This window comes from Euleptes europaea, chromosome 15 (assembly GCF_029931775.1).
Source record: "Euleptes europaea isolate rEulEur1 chromosome 15, rEulEur1.hap1, whole genome shotgun sequence".
Taxonomy (NCBI): Eukaryota; Metazoa; Chordata; class Lepidosauria; order Squamata; family Sphaerodactylidae; genus Euleptes; species Euleptes europaea.
This window is the reverse complement of record NC_079326.1, coordinates 13,200,886-13,221,266: the sequence shown is the minus strand read 5'-3', so window position 1 is coordinate 13,221,266 and position 20,381 is coordinate 13,200,886. Positions and strand designations below refer to the sequence as shown.

General features: G+C 43.7%; 1 protein-coding gene across 5 annotated transcripts in view; it reads right to left on the bottom strand.

Moving 5' to 3' along the window:
- KALRN (kalirin RhoGEF kinase) overlaps nucleotides 1-20,381 on the bottom strand; it is a 381,465-nt gene that overhangs the window by 249,133 nt on the left and 111,951 nt on the right. For all 5 annotated transcript variants that reach the window (XM_056861631.1, XM_056861626.1, XM_056861625.1 and 2 more), the window contains exon 8: nucleotides 20,250-20,372. In XM_056861631.1, the coding sequence (XP_056717609.1) occupies nucleotides 20,250-20,372 (123 nt within the window). The remainder of the gene's footprint in view (nucleotides 1-20,249; nucleotides 20,373-20,381) is intronic.

Below are 20,381 nucleotides of genomic sequence, written 5' to 3'. Positions count from 1 at the left end.
AAGAAGGCTGAGCATTGGCTTATTTCCGTGATCCCTGGAATCCTTCAAAGATGTCGTAAAGAAGCAACTCAGAGTTTAACCACTTCAGAGACAGAAGCTGTCTCCAGGGAGATATTTCACAATGTGTTTTTCTTATGAAGAAGCATTGACGGCTAGCACGTCGCAACATGTAAATCATATAAACTGGGAACACTACCCCTGCAGAAAGTAATGATATTTCCCCCTCTTGGCTTTGGTTTATTTGTTAGGGAAGCAATCTACCAGAGAGTTTTTGGCCCCATCCAGAGCAGATGCAAACATTTATTTCTCATGGCAAGCAACAGGGCTTAACAGGCTTTCCTGTTTGCTGGATTATTTCCTCTGCAGTTATCCAAGGTATACACAGGGGCTCTGAGATACAGAGCTACATGATGCATGCCTCTCCACTGTGTGCATGGGATGCTAAAAAGAATGTGGTCATGCCTATATGCATAGAGCTGCATGTTCATCATAGCCATGGAGTTCTGTACTCAAAATATTTAAAATGACTCTTACATTATGCATCCTGTATTTTATTTATTTATTTAACTGCTGCTACCATGACTTCTGGTACAAACATATACCGCAGGTACTTTACAATATATAAAACCATCATTGCAAAACACTACTAAAACACTAAAATAAAATAACATGGTAACAGGCTGCAGAAAATCAAACTCAATAAAACCTCACTGAGCCAGCAAACTAATCTTAAGGCGAGCAGAACAGAAGGCTGGTTGAAATAAATATGTTTTGGCAGCCTCCCTAACAGATGCCAAAGAGACATCAGACAAGGCTCTTGGAGGCCAGCATTTCAAAAATCTTGGTGTTGCAACCCAAGAGGCCCTGTCATATAGAGACATCTAGTACATTTGATCCAAGGCATTTGGGGCTATGAAGGGCTAAAACCAGCCAGTGGGGCTGACACATTACGGCAAATAGACCACTGCTCCACCAACTTCAGATGCCCTCAGTCCCTTCTGGCATTCCTCCAAATCTAATACTAGGCCAGGGGTGGCAACCTGTCAGCCTCCTCCTTTGTCCCAATCTGGTCTGTAATTGGGGTTGCCAGGTCCCTCTTCACCACCAGCAGGAGGTTTTGGGGGCGGAGCCTGAGGAGGGCAGGGTTTGAGGAGGGGAGGGACTTCAATGCCAGAGAGTCCAATGGCCAAAGCGGCCATTTTCTCCAGGTAAACTGATCACTATCAGCTGGAGATCAGTTGTAATAGCGGGAGATCTCCAGCTAGTACCTGGAGGTTGGCAACCCCATCTGTAATTTACAACAAACAAATAGCCTATGTGCAAGTCCATTCAGATCATAACACATGCAGGCTTTTTAAAGGGAGGAAAACTTTTACTTGTTGCTTGGGCCATGCCTTGGGTTGCCTGGCAACTGGCAGAAGTTGGGGGGCACATGGGGGCACTATTGGCGTGATGTCACTTCCAAGGAAAACCATAGAGTTTCTGGTGATTCCTAGAGAGACGGGCATCAATTCTGGGTTTTCCCCTGGAGTGACCGTTGAGTTCTTAATGCTAGGCATCAACATAAGGAGGTAGCCTAGTTTCAAACAGGAGCACAGTTTAATAAGTCCAGGGCTTTCTCTGTACGGAGCTGCAATGAAAATAACTTCCTTTCCCCCCTGTTCCTGCTCACACCAAGTCCTGGAGTGGACTAAAGCCCTGGATAAAAGGAACAGAACTGTCAAAGCACCACAGTGATGTCACATTATTGGCCTGATGCCAATTTTCGGTTTATTTTTCTCCCACTGCTGCTCCAAGCAGCAGCAGGAAGAGACAGTTGCCGGTGGGAGGTCTTCCACCATAGCAGGAGACCTGTCAACTCTGAACATGCCCCTCTGTGGACAGGCATCCAAACTGCATCACCACAGTCTGTAGGCAAGCCTCTTACTATGTAGACTCAGATGGGAAACCTTTTTTCCAATTAAAGATCCAGGGGAAGGAAAGACTCTCTGGGCGAAAACGCATGGTCGCTTTAGCTTCCCTTATTCCCTGTTTCAGCCAAGATTCAGCCAGGATCGAACGCATGCGTTTCGCCAAACGTGCGTTTGATCCTGGCTAAATCCTGGCTGATACAGGGAATAAAGGAGGCTACAGCTACATGATGCATGCCTCTCCACTGTGTGCATGGGATGCTAAAAAGAATGTGGTCATGCCTGTATGCATAGAGCTCCATGTTCATCATAGCCATGGAGTTCTGTACTCAAAATATTTAAAATGACCATGCATTTTCGCCCTCTGTGAGGGGAGGTAGTTTTTGTCCATGAAGAATAGGGTTGCCTGCCTCCATGTAGTCACCCTCCCCAGACTTCATTCCCAAAATCTCCAGGAATTTCCCAACCTGGAGCTGGGAACGCTAGTTGAAGAAACACTGGAGGAGCAGTCAAGATTTTGTGGTCCTTGTTAGTGGAGACATTTGTAACCCACTGAGCAATCAGGAACTCAGAAGGGCAACAGAGCCCCTGGTTCCAGCCAACAGCTCATATACTGGTACCTGGGTTTAGTGGATGGAAATTGCCTGACATAGGTTAACTGTGTCACTGCTGTTTTTATTTTCCACATAAGAAATAGTTCCTTTCTGGTTGGGCAAGAGTCCTTCTTTTGCTACGACTATATTCTGCTGAGAGGGGGAGAAGAAATGTGTGCTTTGTTTTCTTGTTCATGGAGTTGGATGCTTTCCTTGACTGCTGGTGTTTTGATGCTTACTCAGCAAGCGAGCATAACAGCAATATTATATTGCTATATAGTGCAGGGGACCCCAACATGTAACCTGTGGGTGCCAGGCCACCCAAAGATATCTTTTCTGGAGCCCACCAAGCATTTTCAGGAAGCCGGTGGAGCCAGGAGTAGCTTGTGCTCAGCAGGGCTTTAGATGGGCCAGGAGAATTTTGACTGGCTCCGCAGATGAAAAAAAAAAAATTGCTTCAGCAGACAGAGCAGCCATAGAACATGGATCTTCACTACTGAATGTAAGCTGCCCCAGGGCTTGGTCATTATCCTCCCTTCCCACATGTTCATCCTAGGGTGGGGGTCTAGGTTTGCCGACCTCTAGGTTCTAGCAGGAAATATCCTGCTATTACAACTGATCTCCAGCCGATAGAGATCAGTTCACCTGGAGAAAATAGCTGCTTTGACAATTGGACTCCATGGTATTGAAGTCCCTCCCTTCCCCAAACCCTGCCTTCCTCAGGCTCTGCCCCCAAAACCTCCTGCCAGTGGCGAAGAGGGACCTGGCAACCCTTTGTGGGGGCCCGGGTCCAGCACCAGAAAAGGCCTGCTGGCCTGAACAGAAGAAGGGGGAAACAGCCCACCCAAACCTGCCAGCTGGCTCTTGTCTCCAGCATTGCTGATATAGCCCAGGACAAAAATAAGCCAGCTAGCATGAGTGGGAAGGCACACTGGAGAGCTCCCACTATTACAACTGATCTCCAGACAATAGAGATCAGTTCCCTTGGAGAAAATGGCTGCTTTGGAGGGTGGACTGTATGGCATTATACCCCAGTTAGGTCCCTCCCCTCCCCAAACCCCACTCTCCCCAGGTTCCATCCCCCAAAATCTCCAGGAATTTCCTGATTCAGAGTTGGCAACCCTACTTTCATCCTACATGTTTTTTTTAGTTTAAACCTGATTCACCCTACAAAATACCAGCCAGTTCTTTAATCTTTTATTTCTGTGTCACAGGGAACTTTGATGTACATATGAACACATGAACACATGAAGCTGCCTTATACTGAATCAGACCCTTACTCCATCAAAGTCAGTACTGTCTACTCAGACTGGCAGCGGCTCTCCAGGGTCTCAGGCAGAGGTCTTTCACATCACCTCCTTGCCTAGTCCCTTTAACTGGAGATACCAGGGATTGAACCTGGGACCTTCTGCATGCCAGGCAAATGCTCTACCACTGAGCCACAGCCCCTCCCCAATGCTCCCTCAATAAGGAACTCATAAAATACATTTATAATATAGTATTCCATGACATGTATTTTTACCTTTCAATATTTTTCACAATTGATATAACACTGATCTACAGTTTCCTTTTCTTGAAACATCAAAGCGCTCAAAAACAATCAATTGCTGTATCTTGTTCAGCACTAGTTCTAGTACAAAATGGTTGTTTTTCCCCCAATTAAACCTCCTAATAATCTTTGTGTGCTAATCTTTGAAACTGATGAAATATGCCATGAAAAGAACAGGAAGACATAATATGTGCTGCAAAATGGCAAATTCACTGCTATGCATGGTAATGTATACTCAGATACGTCTGAGCAAATTTAAATTAATCAGATTTGTGCAATTACACTTTTCTCACAATTTGACTTTCTCATCAGATGATCTCCCAGTCTAAATTTTTGCCTTGATTTAAGATGTTTAATAGGAACCATGAAAGACCTCCTATTTATCCAATATTTCTACTTTCAAGCTCAGAGTTGCTTTTACATCAATCAGATTTCAGACCATGCCAACAGCCATGTTAGCCGGATGCTATGCTAAAATCCCAGCAGTCTCTCATAAATGGATCTTCAGAACTTGAGGACCTCCCCCATTATGTGTTGTATTGTTCCCTGTACTGGGAACCTAGATCTAAATTTCTTGCCTTATTTTTATGTAATATTAGCTGTTTTAGTGATCAGGAGAAGCTTTCTTTTCTCCTGTCTGACACTTACCCTGCTGATACTTACAATATGTCTCTTTTTGCCCTAGTGGCCAGGACAATTTGAGCTAGCAATGTAGTTAAACCGGATAATATCTGTATCTGATTTAATTTTTTTGGTAACTTGATTTTAACTGTTTTCTTGTTGAACCTGATTTAATCTTTGTCTACTTGATTGTAACAGCCTTTGGCTATATACAATAAATCTGTACATGTACCTCTCTGCACTTCCTGCCCTATTTGCATTTGTTCCTATCACCACTTCTGATTTTCAAAAGGCAAACAGCAAAAAAAAAAAGGGGGGGGATCAGTTTCAGATTTTTGGGTTGAGACTTACTACTTAGCGTTTTGTGTGCCTTCCTATCTGCCCATGAACTCAGCTAATAATGCAATCAGCTCTTGCAATCACTTCTCAGATAAATACTACTGACTGTGCAGGCACAGGAAGTAGGCAAAAACAATCTATTCAGTGCTGGTATGGTGATTTATAGGATGGATCTTACTGTGCAGACATGAACAAGGGATGAACTTCAAGTCATTCCATGCTTTATACAAGTCAGTCAATTCAGCAGCCTAAATAACCATGACCTGAAGCACACAGTGCTTCTTCTATAGAGAGGAATAATGCCTTTTTTTTTAAGTAAATGATATTATTTAATTTTTGGATTGGGCTAAACTAGGCATTGCTGAGAACATTGACACAAACATAATTGCCAGGCAAACTTACTGTGTTTGAACTCACTTAAATACACAAACTCTTGACCAGATTACACTGATGCCAGTGTGATGCAGTGGTCAAAATGCCAGACTACAATCTGGGAGATCCAGGTCAGGTCTTTAACCCCCCCCCCCGCCGCCCATCTTTGAAGCTCACTAGGTGACCGTGGGCCAGTCAACCTCATAAGCCACTGTGAGTCCCCACTGGGGAGACAAATGGGGTACACATATCTAAATAAATAAATGATGCTCCATAATGAAGTCTGTCTCAAACATAGCGCTGTGCTAAGCAGCTTTGTGCCTGCACAATTGCTGCATTGTCATTGCACTTGGTGTCCTCTTTTGCCCAGTCTAAAAATTAAATCAGAGAACCCCCAGGGGAGGGAGTTTCATTGTGCATATCTGATGAGTTTCATTGTGCATATCTGATGGGTGTTCTCTGCTATTCTCATCTCACACATATCAGCCCGTGAAATTAGGTGAAAAGGCATGACCAGTTTAAAAGAAAAGATGAGGTTCAGTTTGTCATGGAAAATGTCTTTTTGTGCTGTGTATGGGTGGTTGATGCAGGCAGTGTGGGAATCAGGGAATGGGAAGGGGCAACTTCAGGACTTGTCCTAGCTATCAAAATTTATGGAACCTGCTGTGAGGGAGGGGAGGAAAGAAGGAGATACTGTACTGGATTCCCCACCTTTAGGGACCCTCACAAATTTCTCCCTGTCACCAGTAGCTGAGAGGAGTATTTAATATTCTTTCTACCCCACAGACAGTCAACCCTTGCTTTTGTGAGGAGAGTTACCCTTACCTTCCCCCCAGTAGAAATAGAAAGGTTCAAGGCTGAATTTAAAAGTTGAATAAAAAGATGTTTATTGTTTACAGAAAAAGTTTTTAGATTGTTGGTGATTCTTTCAGAGAGGCACAAAGCTTAAATCATTACAGGCAGTTCAAAATCTTAGTTGGTTTCAGGCACAGTTCTTAGTTTAAAGTTCAGTTTCTTCAAGATACTCAGTAATAAGCTTAGATGTTATTCATAAATATTCACAGACTCAAAATACTTGGTGTGGACTCAAACTATACTAGCACACACAAAATACCAGTGAGTGGAGGTCCATCCACAACCTTTTCCACTCCTTAGATTTGCCCACCTCCTGTGGAAACAAATTACTCTGCCCCAAAATATGAGTTAGGAGTCTCTCATGGCCGCTTTGGGCGAAAACACATGGTCGCTTCAGCCTCCTTTATTCCCTGTTTCAGCCAGGACTCAGCCAGGATCGAACACATGTTCGGCGAAACGCATGCGTTCGATCCTGGCTGAAACAGGGAATAAAAGCGACCATGCGTTTTTCGCCCTCTAGCCTCTTTTATTCCCTGTATCAGCCAGGATCGAACGCATGTTGAACGCTCGTTGGGCGAAAACGCATGCGTTCAGAAAAAAATTGATCCTGGCTGAAACAGGGAATAAAGGTGGCTAAAGCGACCATGCATTTTATCCCTCCCTGTTTCAGAAGCCATCTCCCACCAAGTGACTGAAGAAAGGGCTATCACACACTGCCACAATCTTCCCCTTGTCACTACTCCGTGTGTGTCTCAGAGTCTCTCCACACCACCACACAATTCAACTCTATCCTTCCAAAGAGCTCACTGCTCAAGATCTCCTCTCTCCCTCCAAAAAGAAGACTGTCAGCTTTCCAGGCTCTGCCCACTGCTTGCTGGCATTGGCTGATGGTTACCAAGTTACACATTTTAACCCTCTATCCATCACACCTGCCAAAAGTAGTAATCCCTTTCCCATCTCTGTATAGCTCCAATAACACTTATGGCTAACATGAAGGCTCCTCTGGGGGATTTAAAAAAAACATTTTAAGCATTTTGATAACACCGCTCAGAGTGGTCTGCCAGTGGTTTTTGTTTTGCTTTGTGGTAATCAGAGTAGGGTTTTGTGCATCATCACTGGGAGAAGAAAAGCAATTTTTTTAGCTTGGAATGAAAAAGCCAAATGACACAGAGTGTTTTTCAAGGTATTCTATGGATGCCATGTTTGCTAAATGCAAATGGTCATAGGCACATTAGCAAACAATCCCCTTTAAAAATATGCAGCTACCTAAATCTGAAACCCCCAGTTCTATCAATATACACAGATTTTAGCATATACGGTATATGTCATTTTCAAGACCCTTTGAATGTTTTTGACAGCATTATGTATGAAATCATAAGCCTTTGCTTAAATATCCTGCTTGAGATTTGAGAGAGACTGACACTCTTCTGTACTTTCCTTAGGACAACTGTTGAGAAGTTCTGTAAGCCCACATTTCATTTCACTTTTAGAACTTCCCTGGTGCATAAAAATGTTTGTGTTTCCTCTACATGCATGTTTCCTTCTCCTAGAATTGCAAATTCAGGGTTTAAAAAAACATATGTTTAATAATTGCTGATTGTATGCAATTGCACTCACACAACAATGAATCCTGCATCCAATTTTAATTTATGTTATTTTAAAAAAAATAATCTCATGCATTGTGCTGGAACAAGGAAGAAACACATGGCATTTGTAAAATTAGCTGATTTCTGAAAGTATGCCAGGATTTTTAACTTCTGGTAGCAACAAAATTAACAAGGTGTCTAGACAAGGGACTTTTTTTTTTTTTTTTTAAGGAAATGTCTTTTGCCAGTGGCTACCTGTTACTATTGAGGCAATGCTTTAATCAGCTGGATTTAAAAGGAGACCATTGGCTCAGACTTTTTACAAGAGTCGGGTCTCTAAGCACAGGAAGGGTGACATCTACAGGACTAAACATGCAAATCCCAGTCCCTGACTCCTCTGCATTACAACTATAACTGGCCTCAGAAAGGTGCATATACTTCACTTCTTCACTTCACAGATCAATTGGTCATAAGCAAAGATAGGAAAAAAAACAAGGTACATAATTATAAATGATATAGTTACATTATGAGACATCTTTTTTATTACAAAATGCCATAGACAGGAATTTTGCCACTGCAAGAGTCACATGAGGATCAACATCAGCCTACAATTTAGCTACAATCTCTACCTCTGGAGCAGGGGTCCATAACTCTCAGATATCAACTCATTAATTAGGTTTCATGTGTAGAGCAATCTGTGGTTCTGTAAAAAAATGTCTGTCTCTTTGAGCACCTGATGGTTAAAAGATCACTGTGATTAGTGCCTGCCTCCCAGACTGGTAATAAACCTTGGTTTGATCATGGGGAGTGCCATAATGCAATTCGAGAAGTCCACAGAGTTCACACAGTTCTTAGGTGCTCTAAATTCAAAGGGATGATTGGCCACTTTGATTATACAAAACGGGCACAGAGGAAACTCTTACTCTCCAGTCCTAAATGTTCCTATCAACATTAACTGCAGATGGTTTATAAGACTCCATGTAAGGGATTTGGGCTGGACATGGATGGACAATAACTACACTAACACAACGGCACAAAACAGAACAGCACAATGTGCTTTGCACCATCTTAGAGAATAACTTTATTGATTATGTTAGGCTAGCATAGGGAAATGCAGCAGTGCAAATATTCATGGATTGGGTTTGTAATAGATCTATATCCCCTGCAGGAAACAGAGGAGCAGCTGGGACTACTTTCAGAACTATGCCTTCCCCTCCCACTATTGGCATCTGCTGAGATTGCTGGGGGAGAGGATATATCCACTAGGCTTTCACAATTGCCATAAAGACAGAGCAGTTGCAGCAGAACTGAGACCATCAGTCCTTGAATGATAGAGGAGCACAAGGGCTGGATTAGCACTAGGTCAAACATCCCCCTCAATTCTTTACTTGGCCTTCACTGAAATGGCTACACTATGGCTCATTCACATTTCACCTTTTCCCTTCATTTCTCCTCCAGGCTCCAGAATCACTGCCACCACCCTCCATCAGGGACAATGCCAATCGGGACCAAGAAAGGGGCAGCCCTCCCCTTGTGAGCTACTGCTGGAAACTGGCTACCTGAGCCCTGAATGGGGCAGGCACAAGTGGCTGTTGCAGTGAGGCCTGCAGCCTAAGCCATGGATGGAGTGGGTGTGAGCAGCATCAGTGGGAGCCTGCTCTTCTTCTTTTCCCCATCTGTCAGACAGTGGGGCCCGCAGTCAGTCAGGGGAGCCAACGTGGGGCCTTGACATTTGCTGTGGTTGCCCATTAGCTAACACTGCCGCTGTCTGACTCTTCTCTCTCCCACCAAACTGTGTACATTGGGGAATTCAACTTTTGTTGAGTAACTTGCATTCATATCCAAAAGCACCCCTGTTCCAGAAACTGTAATGTGAACAAATGGCTTATGTTGTCACCTTGGGTGGGCTGTCCCATGGGAATAAATGCATGCTTTTGGATATATCAGTGTGGGCTGTACTTGAACCCTGGCCTGGGTACTGTGGAGAAGTTGGAAGCAGCAGGAAAGATGGATCCTAAAATACAGAATGTGTGTACTATTCACTAGTCAAAGGCAGGAAAGCCAGGCTACATGTATTTATACCAGATCAGGCACAAGGTCATCTACAAGGAGCCTCATAACTCAGTGAAAATTTGAACATTAGTCTCTCCAGTCAAAGTCTCATACTCTGATGTCTGTTCTAACTAATGGGGATTTCTTGAGATGAGGATTTCGTCCGAATAACCATGGACTCCCCAAAAGGGATATCTTGAAAAGTTTGGAAACCACCAATGTAGTCCCTCGCAGCAGTCAGAGGGTCAATTTTGAGCATACATTTTGGCCATGTGTGCACTGAAAAAAATCTGTTCACACAAACAATCACAAGCAATATAAAATGAGCCACAAATGCAAATGGGATCGTGGCTCTGCTTCTATGACCTGCAACATCACTGCAATCTTTTATTACATGAAAGGGGTGCTTTGATCCTACACAACTTTGGGACTCCCATTTTACACAGATCGTACAAGCTGTCATGAGTCAGCCTGCTGAGGCTTCCTCGGATGAAGATAACCTTGAAGCAGAGGAAGGCAGTGGAACAGAGAAGCCACAGCATGCTGAACAACCACAGGCAGAAGGGGCCTCCCCATGTCTACAGACACCCAGGGCAGGGGACTTACCTGTGCCAGAAGCACAGCCTCAGGCGGTGCCGCCGGAAAGCTCTCCAGAACTGCTAGAGCTGAGGCGCAAAAGACTCAGGGCACAGTTATATGATCGGAGAAGTGCCAGACTACCAGCTCGGCGAAGGACACTCCTAAACCACCGGCTAACAAGTTTTACCAGTCAGAGAATGCTGAATCAAGATAAAGCACAGCAGCTGGTCCACTTCAGGGCTATTTAAGCAGGCTACTGTGGCCGACTCACTGCGGGAACCACTTGTTCCTACCACTCTGTGTTGACTGTGAACTCTGGCTGTCTCTGAGACTGTGTGACCCCAGACCGGAGCTCGTCCCCTCATTTGGATTATGCCTTTGGTACGGCTGCTTGGAACCTGAACCGAGAGACAACCCAGAATTTAACTTGGATCGCTCCTGAACATGCCTCACGCCTCTAGCCCTCAGACATGCTGCAGACTGTTCTTAGCAGAGCAGGTTTTTAATACAAGCTGGCTCTGTTGTATCATCCAAAACAACTTAAGACCTAATTAGTAGCAGTCTAAACTTTTAAAATGTTAAGTATGGTTGTGTGTGTTAAATGCCATCAAGTTGCTTCTGACCCTATGAATGGCGACCCTATGAATCAATGCCCTCCAAAATGTCCTACCATTAACAGCCTTGCTCAGGTCTTGCAAACTGAGAAGTGTGCTTTCTTTTATAGAATCAATCCATCTCATGTTGGGTCTTCCTCTTTTCCTACTGCCTTCAACTTTTCCTAGCATTATTGTCTTTTCCAGTGAGTCGTGTCTTCTCATAATGTGACCAAAGTACAAAAGCCTCAGTTTAGTCATTTTTGCTTCTAGGGACAGTTCAGGCTTGATTTGATCTAGAACCCACTTTTTTTTTTTTGGGGGGGGTCCACAGTATCCGTAACACTCTCTTCCAAAACCACATTTCAAATGAATCAACTTTCTTCCTGTCAGCTTTCTTCATTGTCCAGCTTTCATGCCCATACATAGTAATAGGGAATACTATGGCATGAATTAACTTGATCTTGGTTGCCAGTGACACACCCTTACACTTAAGAATCTTTTCTAGCTCCTTCATGGCTGCCCCTCCCAGTCTCAATCTCTTGATTTCTTGGCTGCAGTCTCCCTTTTGGTTGATGATGGAGCCAAGGAATAGAAAGTCTTGAACAATTTCAGTTTTCTCATTGTCCATTTTAAAGTTGTGTAATTCTTCAGTAGTCATTACTTTTGTCTTCTTGATGTTCAGCCATAGTCCTTCTTTTGCATTTTCTCCTTTAACTTTCAGTGGTAGTCATCTCAAGTCTTTGCTATTTTCTGCCAGTAATGAAGTATCATCGGCATATCTCAAATTGTTAGTGTTACTCCCCCCAATTTTCACTCCACCTTCATCTAAATCTAATCCAACTTTCCTTATATGTTCTACGTATAGATTAGGGAGCTAAAATACATCCTTGTATAACACCTTTGCCAATTGGAAACCATTCTGTTTCTCCATATTCTGTCCTAACAGTAGCCGCTTGTCCAGAGTACAGGTTGTGCATCAAACCAATCAGATGCTGTGGCACACCCATTTCCTTTAGAACCAGCCATAGCTTTTCATGATCCACTCAGTCAAAAGCTTTGCTGTAATCTATAAAACACAAGCTGCTTTTCTTCTGAAATTCTCTCGTATGCTCCAGTAACCAACGTAAATTTGCGATATGTGCACTGCCGTACTCACACAAAATGGTAACTGAGCATATTGGGAGGACTGAGCATCATGCACGCTCCCATAATACATAATTGGAATGACAATACTGAATAGCTGAACGAGGCAGTAATGAAACAGGCAAACAGAGTGACTTTGCAAGTTCAGTGAGAGGACAGAGGGACATCCTTCAAAATCATTCAAATAAGAGATGTCTCCCAGGATCCAGGTTACTGGAGAGGCATGTTGTAACTGTTCTGTACTTCTCGGTGTTCTGGGGCTAACAGACTATCACCATTTATATTCAGGGTCACCACTTCAAGTTTTGAGGGTGTGGGAGATTGGTGTGGAGCAAGATTCACAGTAGAGTTCTAAAGCCTTCCTCCACGGATTGCAAAACTGAAAAAGCAGTGTCTTTTAAAAACATTATCTGTGACTACTCTTTTATCCCTTGTAATAACCAAAAAGATGTGTTCTGCTCCTGAAAAAAAATCATGTGTGTCTGAAACACAAAGCAGGAGAAGCAGAATGCCCCTGCTTTCCCTAAACCTGAACCTCTGTTTTTTTTTATTCCAATGTCTTTTGCCACCCACACACTGAATCTTAACCTTAACTTTGAAAACAAAGAATGATGGAGAGTGTGGGTGACACAAGAGACTAACATCAACCACCCAGTGGGAGAAAGAGAAATTTCCGCCCGAGCCACAGAATAAAATATATCCAGTCTCAAGACACAATTCTTCAAAAGCATCCCAAGTTTGATAGATGTCTGACCTCTGCTCTTTGGCTCCTGCGATTACAGTCCCCAAAGCAATGAGTATTATATTCACCAGCCTTTAAACTTAGACACAGTGTGGGAGTCGCTTGGTTTCCCACTACACATTTGCTGTTGTGCCACACAGGATTCCAAGGCTGCATTTCAGACTGCCCTCATAAATTAGTAAGAAGATTTGGGTGTAAATCTATCCAGAGACAAGGCATGGGTTATTGAAGTCAATGGGGAATCTGGTAATTAACTTTATAAGAAGATCAGCCCTGCTCCAAATGAGTAAGTGGCATTCTGGATCAGCACAGCAAAATCCTAAGAATCAAAGTTTTCAGCGGGTGGTGGACTGCCATGAAATCACTTCCTTTTCCCTGGGAAATGTAAGTCCGGTTTTTTAAAGAGCATGGGATGTTGAAGTTCCATCTCTCTGCCTTGGTGTCCTCATATGTGGGAGGAAGGGACAAGGAATACCCCAACTTCCCCTCCTGTTTGGTTTAAGTAGACTTTGATGAGTTGGAGAGCAGGGAAGGGAAAATCTCTCTGTTCCTTTCCCTCTCTGCCAGAGCCTTTGCTGCCTGCCAACATGAGCAGAAGGGCAGCAGAGACAGCCCACTCATCATGTTCCCCCACAGAATTCAACCACATATGGGTTAAGAAGAATTCCCAGCAGTTTTCAAGGGCTTGAAAACCATAACATTCAGTCTGAATCTCAAACCCTCTAAATACACATGATCGTCCTTGTTAAGAATATGCAAACCTTGATTAGAAGACCTGCTGTTCATAGGGCAACAGCACTGAAAGAACTCCAACTTCTTTGTTTTTTGACCAGGCGGCTTCTAGAAGTCTCCATTAAAGGAAGTAAGAAACCCATTTTGGGTAAGCTAGAGAAGGAAGACTGGATGGATTTGTGGAGGAGGCATTATATTCCTAGAGCGGCTGGAAGAAGGGACTGGCATAGCTAGAGATGGGAAGAAGGGGCACACATATCCAAGACACAACCACAGAGCTAGCATGCTGCCTGCCATAAAAAGGTAAGGAAAAATGTTTTTAAAAAAATCACCAGGCCTATCTTCAGCAAACATACGTAAATCTCTTATTTTATTCTTCCTTTCCAATGCAGCGTGGTTTACTATACACACCCAGATCAGTCCACTCTCAATCATGCAGATAAAGGAGGATCAGGAGAATGGTATAAGACAAGCATCCTTTCTTCAGTACTGACCAATTGAATGCTGTTGTAAACAAATTTAAGTTTTATTTCTTCTTAGCTCAGAATACAAAATTTGTCAGTGGTACAACTCAGGTACATGCCTTCCTCCTCCATTCCCCTAGGAGCCTTCGTAGAACTCAGCAGAAGCCACACTTCAAATATTCTGTGTCTAACATGAGAGCTAGAAGCTTATTTTTTCTTAAGTGAAAGCCGAGTATTCTTCAGTTGACTTTATTGATTAGATATTTATTTATTTATAAAATTTGCATGATGCCTCTGCATAACCTGCTCAAGGCAGCTCATAACTTAAGCAAAAAACATGGTTTTATTTTCCAAGCAGCTTAGGGAGATGTATCTTCACAGCAGGGTATATCAGGATATACGTGAGGTATATCATACCCAAAGTGACTGTCTCAAAGTCATCCAGTCAATTTTATGGCAGAATAAGGGTGTCCCCTGTTGCAGTCTAAAATTGTAAACACTACACCGAAGTGGCTTGCAGAGTTTGAGGAAGTTTCCATATTCCAAAACAGAAGATACATTCTGCTGTTGCTAGAACAAATTTGGCCATGCAGGTTCCTAGACAGTACTCTTTGTGCATAGCTCACATAACGAATATTCGAATTTACTATTTTTTTTAATGCATAATGGTGAAAACAGTTTTGGAAAGGATCCAAAAGCTACCAAGTCTAACGCCTCATTGTGAGGAAAGGTCATCCATCTACTGGTCTGTCCTCATCCCTGTTCTGAGATAAATCAACCCATGCCATGAGACTACCAAATGCCACAACTAAAGACATGGCACATTACAAAAAGGTGCTTAGAACACAGCTGGAGATGAGTGATAGAAGCAAACCAAACCAACAGCTATGGGGGGGCAGAAAGGGGGAGACCCAGAAAGTCCTACAATGCTCTTCCATTAAGCAACCTGCTAGCATCTATAATGTCTTCTTGCCACCTGGCTCCAGCTACTGCCTTAAAACTATACCTTGCTCTGAATAATAACATTACTTAACAGCTTAATGTGTGAAACTGATGTCACTGCATCATGCCATGGAGATACTTCATAGAAACCTTTCTGTTTTAGCTTTAGAATGGATTTGAGATGGGTAGAGTTACAGTTCCTGGCACAGTGGCATAGGAGGCCACATTGTACAAAGAACATGTGAATGAGAGAAGAATTTAATCATCACCCACTCACATTAAAATAGATTTAAAAGACACTACCGGTAATTATTAATTCAAAAACCAGGGGCAGCACTCCCCCATCTCTCCAAATACATCTTGTGAACCCTGTTAAAGGTTGCATCCAGCTACATATTTCTAGCCACAGACCCTGCACTGATTCTATATATGTGCTATATGAGCTGTCCATGTGACACATGAAGTATAGTTTAATTTATCTCTACAGGCTATGCTTTTAATAATGCAATCTGGCCATTCTTTCCTGAAAACCATGGGTGAATACTAGGTTTCCCATTTACCCACAAAGAATGGGTAATTACCCACTATAAGACTTGATCTCCCAACTTGCAGAGAGCAGGAAGTGAGAGAAAAAATGGCTGCAAATGATGGCCACACCATAGAGATAGGAGGAGGCAGCCTAGAGGCTAAGAGGAGAAAAAGTAGGAATCTCTCCACTTCACCAGAGCCCGAGCCCTGAAGCCCCTACCCCATTCTTCCCTCTTACCTTGCTCTGCTTCTGAGCAGAGAGCAGTGGGTGCTGCCACTTCAGGCCCAGCTCACTCCCTCCTTCCCACCTGCCTCTGCACTACTTGAACAACTTGAGTAGGAGAGAGAGGGGTAGGCATTGCTTTAGGTACTGCTTGATAAATTGGTGTTGTCACCTTTTTATCCATGGATGTTCTGGCAGATTTGTTCAAAAGCTTTTAACCATGTGTTTATGCTCACTCCATACCTACTCTTTCCTAGAGATTCTGAGTAATTGGTTACAGAATAAGCCCAACAGTCTCACTATATTCCTTTTTCTCTGTTGCTGAGGCTACTTTGTGAGGAGGGGGCCCACATTTTAGTGGTACATGCTCTGCATGCAGCAGGCCTCTGGTTTAAACTCTGATGACCTCAGTTAAGGCAGCTCTAGTAGCAGGTGCCAAAAAAACCCTTTCTTTTTCTACCTGAATTTATATAAAGCTGCTGCTTGTCACTGTGGACAATACTGAGCTAAATGGATGAATGGTTTGACTCAGTGTAAGTGTCAGGGTTGGGCCTGGGTCATGATGGCTAACCCTGCAGAGATCAAGATCCCAGATGGGGTTGCTAGCTCTGGGTTAGGAAATACCTGGAGATTTTGGGGGCGGGGTCTGATGAGAGCATGGTTTGGAGAGAGGAGGGACTTCAATGCCATAGAGTCCAATTGCCAAAGCAGCCATTTTCTCCAGCAGGAGATCAGTTGTAATAGCAGGAGATCTTCAGCCAGAAGACTCCATGTCTCTGGGCCCTCAGACACTCAGGCTTCAGGCCAGCCGCCAAGACCACAGGACCAGAAAACCTAAGGACTCATGAACAGAAGCCGGACATGGGGGCCACAGGAGAGCCTGACAGTGAAACCTGCCCTTAACCAGGGATCCTATGAGCAACCCCAGAGCCCCTGGAGTGGAGGAGATGGGGAGCCTGGGCAGAGGCTCAGCTCCAGCAGCAGAGCACACAGTTGGCTCCTCTACCCATGAGGTTCTGTAAGATGCTGTGCTAAGTCCAGCTGTAAACACCTGCAGGATCCTGGTCCTGGTTAAAGCTGTATGTACTCGCCTTCAAAAATATCCTCAGTCATGCCTGGGTAATTGTGGGATCAAAGCTCTACTGGAGCTTGCTGTTGCCTGCCTTGACTACTGTCTGCTTGTCTCCCCTGTCTGTGCTCAAAGAACCTTGACCTGCTGGAAGGGCAAGCCAGACAATAAGCTTCATATGCTGCAGTCACCCCCCTGAGAGGATAATGTTAATAAACAATATATATATACAGCAATAAATGGATCTTGGAAAGATTATGGGGGAGGGGGGAATTTAGGGGTGCTTTACTCATTCTGTATAAGCCCAGAGGAATTAGGCATGTATATTATGGGAAGAGTCAATTAAGAAAAGACATAACTGAGTCTACCAATATCTGATGGCTGTAAATGCCAAAGAAGAGATGAATTAATTATGATAGTAAAATGGAACGTATAAACAAAGGGAAGAAATTAAGGGAAGAGATGCCAGGAAAGATTGTGACATCTTTTAACCTTTAAAACAATCTCCTTGGGGATATGAGGATAAGAAGGATAGGATGGAGTTTGCTATGTTGACTTTCAGAGAGATATAATGATAGCCATGAGGGCAGGGGTTGCCAACTTTTACACTATAGAAGGAGACTTTCTGGTTTGTTGATCATTGGAGCCTGAAGCACCAGCAGGAGGAAATGGGGCATTGTGCCAGCATGCTAATGTCTCTTCTGGTGATGTCATGGGGTGTTCTAGGATGTGCAAAGTCTCTATGGTTTTACCACAGAATTTTAAAAATCCTGGAGCATTTCATGATGACATTTCTGCCTTTCTCTGGAAGTGGTACTAGCACACCATTCCCTGCCCCCTAAATGCTCCCAGAGGATGCCAGCCGCAACCTGGCAACCCTATATGAGTAGTCTTATAGCCAAGAGGTTCTAATCTTCTTACTGAAGGTTTAAGAGGCTTCAACATCTGCTCCTCCATATTGAAGTTCTAGTCTGGAGACTCAGAAAGGGCTGGCAGCTCACTAGGCACACCTCCACATCTGTCTACAAATCAGGCATCTGCTGGGAAGGAACTGAAGAGGTGGTTTGGAATCAGGGAGATTAGAATATCTGGAGTAAGACAATCTGGCATGAACATGGAGTAGAAAGAGCCAACAGAGATGTAAGATCTTGAAATGTCCGCATGGAGAACGAAGCCAAGAACGAAAGGCTTTGGGCTTTCATCATCTTGCATGTAGTCCTTAGACCACATATCAGCTTTTCATGCACTTCTACCCACAAGTATAGCCTGCTTCTCAAAAGGTGTTCCTAGTCCTGAAGAAACCTTATGACCCAAACTCAACCAGACAGGATTCAACTATTCCATCTGCATAGGGTTGCCAACCTCCACGTACTAGCTGGAGATCTCCTGCTATTACAACTGATCTCCAGCCGAAAGAGATCAGTTCACCTGGAAAAAATGGTCGCTTTGGCCATTGGACTCTAAGGCATTGAAGTCCCTCCCCTCTCCAAACCCCACCCCTCAGGCTTCACCCCCAAAACCTCCCACCGGTGATGAAGAGGGACCTGGCAACCCTACATCTACACCAGGCATATCAGTCTTTTTTAGGCTTCAAGAAGTACCCCCACTAGCATTACCACTCACTTGCTAGATTCAGTTTTAATCAATTTGCTCTTACCCACCAAATCTCAGCCTACAGAAAAAATGGCTGAGGTCTGAGATGGCCACTCTTGGATGCTCTGTTCACAAAATACGGAACAAAGTTACATCAGCATCCAAAGCTCTGGATGACCTCCCCCAATAAGCTTCATATAGCTGTTAAAGAGCTGTAACGATCCATGTATTGCATAACTGTTATCAGTGACAATGTCGAGATGCAGCGATCCATGGGGTCTAACTAGCCCCTTCTGTAAGAACATATTCATTTATTTTAAATGTGTATATCCTGCAATTGTCTGCCAATCCATTCTCAAAACATGTCACAACAGAACAAAGTATCATACTCAGTTAAAATACTTAAAATTAAAAACCAGCAAATATAGCCACCCTGTGCCAGGCCTCAGTTGGGGATTGAAGCCAGGATAAAAATCTAAATAAATAAATAAAATCAGCAGAAATCTTAAAAAACAGCAACTGGAATTGAATATCGCATCTTAATAATATCTTAAAATAAGCAGATGAAGCAGAATTTGATAAACACTAAAAGCAGGTAGCATAAAATATACTGAAACAAATAAAACACACACTATATACCAGCAACTAATAAACAGAATGCAACATGAAACAAGTATGTACTAACATAGCACTGACAACTTAAATGGTACCAGGTGGATGGTTGCGGAAATGGCATTTTGTAACTGGGGGGGGGGGGTCCACAACCAAGAAGGCCCTTTTCGTTGTAACTGCCTGTCTCTATGCAGAATGGTATGGGCCACAGTGTAAAAAACTTTCAATAAGTCTAAGCAAATCAACAGGAAATTATTTCCCGTATGTATATACAGATAGTAAAGCAGGTGTACTATGATTGACTCGATTCAAATTCGAATACCTTTATTGGCATAGTATAGTTTGTAATTGACTCCATTCTATAACCAGCCAGACTGAAAAGTAACGAGGAAGAGTGTTTCACTCAGGAATGCTTGGAGTTGCTCTTGTACCACACATTCCACCACCTTTCCTTAAAAAGGAATGTCAGTCTAAAGCTGGATCCTCCCAGAACAGATCCATCAAGGTCTCCAACCTTTTTCTCTTATAAATCAAGGAAACTATGTAATGGATCCCCACACACTGTTTATGTAACATGTTTGAAAAGAAATCCCATCTCACAATCCTAGAAACAACACTATCTGTGAAATCCTGAAGGAGGGTTAATGCCCATAGTAGCTGGTGTAACCCCGCGCTAGCGTTAGTGCCCCATTGCGCCGTGATAAACTTACACCAGTGCAGGGGTACTTACACTGGCCCTGGAGAGTGACACAGCAGGGCGGGGCTGGAACGGCGGTGCAGCCTCCCTGCCAGCTTTGTACTGGCGGAGTTCCTGGGCTGGCATCCTGAGAGGCATTCCCGGGGCGTTCCTGGGGGCAGAGCTGCCTTTAGGCAGCTTCCTAACCCCTTTTGCCCCGGGAATGCCTCTTCACGCTGCAGCATTGTTATGCCTACTATTTTGCTGACGTAGTCTTGCCAAAGGCAATGGAACTATTTTTCAGTTTTCTATTTTTAAATGGAGTTTTTTACCTTTATTCTGGCTGGGAAGCCTCTATGGAGGCGGCACGGCTGCGTTGCTCCCGGCCGCCGCATTTCTCCCCCCCCCCCTTCTTAGGAATGGGCTGCCTGTTTCCTTCAACGCAATATGCCTGGGTCCCCCATTCTTTTTACCTGTGCTACTTCTTCAAAGTCATCATGTCGCTTCTGAAGAGCTCGTGCCCTGTGAAGGGACTTTCCCACTCCAGTGTGTTTGCTGAGAAAGGCTTCCCCATGGTTTTCAATCCAGTCCAGCACCTAGATAGA